At 42.3% G+C, this 7788-nt stretch overlaps 1 protein-coding gene across 1 annotated transcript in view; it reads right to left on the bottom strand.

The window, feature by feature from the left end:
• LOC119309374 (transcription initiation factor TFIID subunit 2-like) overlaps positions 1–7536 on the bottom strand; it is a 17343-nt gene extending 9807 nt beyond the window's left edge. The window contains exons 1-6 of the mRNA XM_037585390.1: positions 7114–7536; positions 4541–5150; positions 4296–4447; positions 4135–4201; positions 3641–3840; positions 3342–3495 (exon numbers count right to left, since the gene is read on the bottom strand). Of these exons, the coding sequence (XP_037441287.1) occupies positions 3342–3495; positions 3641–3840; positions 4135–4201; positions 4296–4447; positions 4541–5150; positions 7114–7223 (1293 nt within the window). The 5' untranslated portion in view covers positions 7224–7536. The remainder of the gene's footprint in view (positions 1–3341; positions 3496–3640; positions 3841–4134; positions 4202–4295; positions 4448–4540; positions 5151–7113) is intronic.
• Positions 7537–7788: the final 252 nt, after the last annotated feature.

The following is a 7788-nucleotide window of genomic DNA, read 5'->3' as shown; positions in this document are numbered from 1 at the left end:
CATCCTGACAAGTGGGCCTTCAGCACGCTAGGTAACCAAGGGGACCTCCTTCCCGATCCATTTGCTCTCCCGTCCCCAATCCCTTCTCTCCTGCCGCCTGGCTCCTCCAATCCCCGTCCCCTTCGCCGCCTGGCTCCAATCCCAGTCCCCTTGCCACAAGTGTTCCCAATCTCCATTCAAATCGCCGCCGCCGCACCGCACCTCCTTCCCGTATCTCGCTCGCCATCGCCGCCGCCGCCGCACCACACCTCCTTCCCGTATCTCGCTCGTCATCGCCGCTGCCGCACCGCACCTCCTTCCGTGTGTACGCTCGCGCCCACCTTCGCCATCGTCTGGAATGCGTGAAGGCCCCACCGCTCAGCGGCACGCCCACTCGCCGTCGCCTGACCACGTGGAGGCCGCAGCCCATGCGGCGCGCTAGATCTGCTACTGCACCGCGTCCACATGAACGCAGCTCCATGACACGCCGACTAAACCGTGCGGCGCTTCCATCTGAGCGCATCTCAGCCTATTCATTTTTGGTACGTCTACACAAGGTTAACCATGTCGCAAGTGCTGAACTAATTAGATTATTGATTATTGAACTGCATATAATTGTTGTAATTGGATTGCAGCTGAATCTTAGAAGGTACGCCATGCACGAGGCACAACTCAGATTCTAATTTTCTTCCACATTGTGTTTGGAGTTCCTGGGCGCTTCTACATACTGCATGCAACACATGAGTTCGTGTCTTTCCAGCTTGCTTTAGGACCCAAAGAATTAGAATTTCGTTTTTTTTATGTGTTATTGAAAGTATAAACATTTAATCAGAAAAAAGGGGCGGGTCATTCACCCCTATTTTTACTCTTGGTAAACCTGATCAATAAGCACTGAACATGGAAATCTAAATTATATATGTATTAAAGGTCCACTTCACTCACCATCAAAGGAAAATGATGGTGCCTTTCAGGTGTTCAGAGAATGACATGTCGCTCTAATTTTATCTTGTTTCTATTTAATGTGGAAAATCTGAACTAAACTATTGTTTGCCACCGTATAGATTACTGTTTTTAAACTGATAGGGCGCTATCCGATACAACTCTTTATGATATTCCATTTGAAGTGTAACTTTCTTCAATAGTTGTGAGGTAGTGGACTTTGGCAGCAATAAAAGATAAATTCACACGATCGTGCTGGTGTATAGTTTATAGTGGTCACAGAAACAGAACTACTTGATAGGCCTGATGGAAGACTGAGTTGATTAAATAAATATCATGTATGAAAGGTAACACTACTACATGAATTGTTCTGTTTGCACAGCTGATCGGAGTCCGAGGGATGCACATGCTAGACTACATTGATATATTATATTTATGTATAACTTTTGCTGAAATTTCAAAACTGCATTGTACACGGCCAGTGACTCCTGGGAACTGCCCTGGCTCGAGTGGTGTGTCCATTAAGCATCCGCTAAGAATCAGCATCAATATATGGGTTAGCAGTGTTGTTTTGTTGGGTAAACACTAGCCGGCAGCGTCACAAATAGACCTTGCCCATGCTCGACAAATAAGTTGGCTTCACCACTGATTTTATGGCTAATGGGCGTGAAATCATGTTACAAGACTGAAACTTAGGCACTGTATTATCTAATTGATTCTGGCAATCTTCATCTATTGTATTCTCTTAGTTAATTTAGAAACTTTCAATACTCATGGTAGTCATATTTCATGAGTGCTGGTTACAAACTACCATTAGTACCACTATTTCAGCATCCTAAGCATGATATTTGTTTAATTTTGTTTTATCCTGAACAAAAAAGGCCAGACAGATAAAAACTGAGTGGGATACTTTACTCTATGGTTCTAATTTCGTTTTGACTTACACCAGATTCTTATGAGTAACACTGGAAGTCGAAGAGGAATAACTCTGGATCTTGAGAGAATACCATGTACTGCTACGCGAAGGGTAATTCCACTTTTCTCTTTTGTCGCTGAGATATCAGCCTTAAATTTTTTTTGGTAGTGGTATAGCCTACATGATAAGTACTGATACCTTCCTTGGGGGATACATTGTACTGCACTGAAGCTAAAATTTCTGTATATTATGCACAATTAATATGAGAAATTCATTTACCTTGAAACTCTACTTGTTCTAGGGAAAGAAATTACAAAAATAGTCATGATAGAACTAATGTTACAAGGTTCATGGATGCAAAAGACACTCACGTTACTGAAAAGTTGGGCTAGATTATATGCACAAAAGAATAACATACAAACAATTAAGCTAGATGGTAGTAACAAATTATATGTTCAAATTGGAGACCTGATCTATTCCCCAAATCAGTTCGTATGTAAGCTTATAATTTTTGGACGGCCTCTACCATAGATGAATCAAGTCCTGGAAACAGCCTCTTACAGAAATGTAGGGAAAGGCTGCGTACTATAGACCCAAAGTGGTCGGACCCTTCCCTGGACCCTGCGCAAGCGGGAGCTACATGCACCAGGTTGCCCTCTACCATAGATGAATCAAAGTTATGAGTTTTCTTTTGATGGATGACAGGGATGTATGGTTAATTGGTTACCACGTTTGTATTTTTAGGATCAAAGACAAACTTAAATAGAGAAGACTCTCCATGGATTAGGAGAAAGAATGTTAGTAGTGTGGCCTGCAGTTGGAGTCTTTTGTATAAATAGCTAAGCAGTGAGATATGACAATTTGATGTATTTGACTGATTCGGTGCTAGCACTCGGACACAATGAAAGAAGAAGACATGAACTAGTGGAAAAGGTTACATTAGATGGCTCTTACGTGCAAACTGCAAAGCCAAAGTTCAATTTTTTTTTACTCAAGAAGTAGATGAAGCATTGATATACTCTTGTATTTGAGATAATGTGAGCTATGATGGTTTCTTTTGTATTTCTAGATATAATATTTGCCGTGCTTCATTTGTGTAATGCTATGAATTCTTATTGTACACATTAATCTCAGTACTATGTTTAGCTCTGCGCTTCTTATCCCACCTCATTTCATGTGCCACCGTGGCGTAGCACGGGCATGATCTGTGAACTATCACCAGCGTGCATGTTTATTAAAGCATTATACACCAATCATACCCGAATCTAGCAGAACTATTGCGCATACAACTAAGAAGACATATTCATAAACAAATCAGTGGGATTAATTGGTCAACTTAATAACCATACAATAACATCTAATGCAGATGACAGACTCATGACACAAAATACGAGGGGCCCTGTATACCGATCCAGAGGGAGTACTGCATACTGTGGTTCGTGAAATAGTCACACACAATATTGGTGGATTTGATAGGGGAGAAAGCAGAGAGAACACAAGCATGCACCTGGTCTATAACTTTTTCATCATTTAAGATATCTGCGCTGAAGATGCATGTGGAGGCTCCAAAGCTTGTTGGCGATACTACCATTTCAGATGGAAGAAAAATTTGCTTGTATAAACCAAAGGGAAATGATGCCGCGAGATAATCTTCGTAACAGCTGCAAAACAACAATCATGAAAAACAAATGTCAAGAAAGTAAAAAAGGTTCAGAAATAAATGCCAAAGCAGCAGCTTCTCAAGATATTAGTAAATACTAACTCCAAACAATAATATTTTTGACAAAATTGTGTTTTGTTTAGCACCTGTAAGCATCGTGAAAGAATGAGATGGTGTTATCGAGCTTTGACAAAGCCGGAGATAAACACATGTGGGATACACTTATTCCATTCTTGTCAGGAAGAACTTCAAATGGGCCTACAACCAACGATATCCACTGTGCACTAACTGGAGTGCTCAACTTGTATACATAAGTTTTCCTTGGAGGATCTTCCTTGCTTAAGACCTGCATAGTGCAACATCAGCGGAATGTATAAGCAAAAATGCAGTCAATTATAATGCCCCTAATCAACAAGCCAGGTTGCTCCAGAAATAATACGGCAAGAGATCACATAAGTTTTCAAAGAATACATAGTAGTAGGCATACTACAGCACAAAGTGTGTATGGAAGATAGGCATACTACAACACAAAGTGTGTATGGAAGGTTCATTGTCAACACAAAAAAGCATCAGTTTTCCATTAGCAGATACTACGTTGAGTCGGTTCCTGGCCTCACGGTGATACAGATTGAAAGCATACCTGGTAAAGCAAGTCCCCATTGCTGACTGCGACTAGATCTGTGCTAACTGTAAACTCCAGGTCAAACCTGAGAATAGCATCATGGTATACAGAGTGTTGTTAACAACCAACATCAACTACAATAGCAAGATGAACAGGCAGAGTTAAGTAAAGTCACTTACGGACAACGTTGCGTGGCACTATCAATGCAAGGGAACCAACAGTGTGCACGCCTTATTTGACTATTACTATGTAAGACACTGTTGACAAAATGAACACCAGTTTCGGCCTTCTCCAAAATATAATCTACACGAACCAGTTTTGTGTTCTTCACCTACAACAATTTACAATAACACATCATAACTACATGTTTACTCTAGAATTGTAAGCAAATGATATTAAAATGCATTAACAAAACCTTTTATACCTTTTCGTTCTCGATTTGCATTTCATTTTCCTTTTCTTTCTCATTTTCATTTATGACATCCTTTTCCTTTTCCTCGTCCTTTTCCTCTTTCTCCTTTTCCTTCTCTTTCTCCTTCTCCTCTTCAGTTTCCTTCTCCTTCTCTGTCTCCACCTCCATCTCAGTTTTCTCTTCCTTGTCATTGTCTTTTCCATCTTCTGTTTTGTTCTCCTTTTCCTCTTCCTTACCATTTTCCTCCGTAGAACCATTGCAGATTTTAACTGCTTTGTCATCAGAAAATTGAACATGCTTTCCACCAATTCCTTCATGCTTTTCACAATTTTCATTACCCGGTAGCTCAGTGGTTGACTTGACCGATCTCTCAGATGAAATGATGAGATTAGGTACAGCTTCACTGGTTAGAGAAGAGACGTAAGCTGAGCATGCAGCATCAGCAGCAGTCTTCAAACATGATACTGACAACCAACTCGACTGATCATCAACACTTCTCCAATGAGGAGAGTACTCAAACTCAGCAGCCTCACCATCCACCAATATGTTCCTAATCGTCATACTGTCAGCATGTAGAGCGAAACTATCGTTCTCAGCTAGTAGAACTTTCATCTCGGTGTACCTTAATGAGTGGACCAAATATAAAGTTTAGCAAGCTCCCATGGGATCACAACGAACGTTTTGCACTATGGATACTCGATTGAAGATGAACTAATAATGAGGAAATTAGCACAGTACCATCCGAAAATAGGCATAAATTGGAAAAATACCATCAAGTGCAAGAATGGCATGCAGGGCCACGTGTTAGTGTGACTTGATATTATTTTTCAACTTCTTTAGACAGTACTCCCTCCGTAAAGAAATATAAGAGCGTTTATACATCACTAAAGTAGTGATCTAAACGCTCTTATATTAGTTTACAGAGGGAGTACTAAGCAATATTGCCCAATTCCATTAGATTTTCAAGAAAACACCAACCACTAATATTTGGGAACCTTCAGGTCCTTCACCCAATTACCCATTGGACATACTCACAATGAGAAGTCAAAATGACTATGTCCACAAGTGCAATCTGGGATTCAATAATCTAAAAAACAATTCATATGCAGAGATCTGGAAGCTCAGGGGGAGTTTGATTCCCAGGTAACATCCCTGCTTTGGCGCCATGGCAGGCGCTGGTAGAGAAGGGAAGGGGGGAATCCGGAAGGAGAGAAGGAAATTAGGGATTCCAGAATTATTGAATTATTTCCTGAAATCCTGGTACACACTACTGCTCAGATGACCAATTTTAACACAGGAAAGTATGTGAACATCTTCCTTATGTTCAGAAGACAACTACATAGATTTGTGTTACATTTTGCCTGACACTTGCATAAATCCAGATTCATATTTCATTTTGATTTCTATAATTACAAGGTTGTTTGGTAATTCCTCATAGCGTTGAGACAGTCCAATCCCCCCATTTAGATTTTTCCAAATCAGGACTAGTTTCTGATGCACAACTAAAATCGCATCTGGAGACATATACTGAATCAATCATCACAAGTTTCCAGAACCAAGTGTACCAATTAGAAATTCCTTTTTCAAAGAAATGCAGAGTCGCATTTGCATACTAAGGAACTACAATGGTAGCCCATTTTTACCAAAACTTATTGCCTCGGAACAGGTTGTACCATAAAAAATTGCGTACAACGGCACATGCCTCTACTCAAACTGACCGTCGCAGTGATAATTTAGCTGTTAAGCACATAAAGTAGCTTGCAATTTTGCCTCTACATATACAAATTAAGAAATTATTAAATGATAATTCAGCTCTTTATGAAGTTCTTGAATCCATTGAATTTGTGTATGAATACCGTGAGAGTGGGAATGTTTCCTTCCAAATTACTGCACTCTCAGCATGCCACAATTTTTATTTTGTTTTTTTAACTTCTCTTACATGAACCCAGCAAGCTATGAAGGAGATGGATTGCTAATCAGGACAAGACTACTGTATATGTTTTATCAGGCTATCAGCTAACTGTAACCTCATTTTTAACAGTTCAACTCGAAAATGCTACTGGGCATTAGCCATTTTGCCTACCGCAGGGAGCACCACGTTTTCTCATGGTGAAAGGCACACTATTATATTGCATAATTAACTAAGGAACTGGATAATAGCAGCAATAGATGCACGGATTGATAAACAGAACAAACTGAAAACAACCAATCCTGACCAAATACAGAGCACGCGGTTAAGCACTACCATTACAATGCAAATGAGTGTGGTCTCTACTCAATTAGCTCCGATTCATAGATAAATCAAACAGGACAAGAGTCGGTGCCTTGGAACTAACTGCCCCACGGCATTGCACAATTTATTTATTTATTTGAAACGAGCATTGCACAGTTCAAGCTCCAAAGCACAAACACAAACGCTCACAGCACCAATATACCACTCAATCGCCAACTCCAAACCCTAACCCTCGCGGCAGAAAGCATATTACACTAAGCATCCCCAAAAGGCAGCTAAAGTCGCGCGCATTAGGGCACGGGCATGAGTGGGTCGAAGCTATTCAGGCAGAATAAGCGGCGGTGAGGCTCACCCGTAAATCAGCTGGTTCTCCATGTCGATGGAGAGGCACAGCTTCTGGTGGAGCACGGTGGGGCCTCCGCCGGCGCCCCCTTCCGGCTTCTGCTTCCGCGCCTTGGCCATCGCGGCGCTCCTCGAATGCTCCCCTCCGCGCTGCTCCGCCTGCTCCCCTTCTAGGGTTTGGAAGCTGCTAAAAGGGGGTTCGTCGGTCGGAGTACGGTGGTCTCGGGGGGGCTTAGTGAGGTGGTGGTGGCGGAGGCGTGGAGGGGCGCCACGTCACCTGGCACTCCGAGGGACGCGAAGCAGGGGAGGAGGCGAGTGAATTTTATAGGCCAGATGAGCGAGCGCTCGCCGGCGTTGGAGCCCGTCGCGGCTCAGATCTTTCGCCGCCCGCCGGCTGGGCTGCGTGGATCCGGTGTATGGATTGCGGCGTGGGACCGGAAGCCTCGACGGGCGTGACGACTGACATCGTAAGGTTATGTGACGGAAGTCTATAGACCCGGTCTATGCTAGTTGTGCAGCTGGCAGCTACCCTTTTCTTTCATTCTGTTCTCTGGGGTGGTAATCGGCACATCCGTGGCTTTTAGGCTAAGCGAATACTTGAGGATGGGCTGTTTGTGTGGGCCTGGGATTTAAAGTCCGTCCCTCTCAAAAACATCCAAATGGACTTATGGGCCAGTCTAGAGTT

The sequence above is a fragment of the Triticum dicoccoides genome, chromosome 5B, assembly GCF_002162155.2.
Source record: "Triticum dicoccoides isolate Atlit2015 ecotype Zavitan chromosome 5B, WEW_v2.0, whole genome shotgun sequence".
In the NCBI taxonomy this organism is placed as follows: domain Eukaryota; kingdom Viridiplantae; phylum Streptophyta; class Magnoliopsida; order Poales; family Poaceae; genus Triticum; species Triticum dicoccoides.
This window is presented reverse-complemented; position numbering and strand designations above follow the sequence as displayed.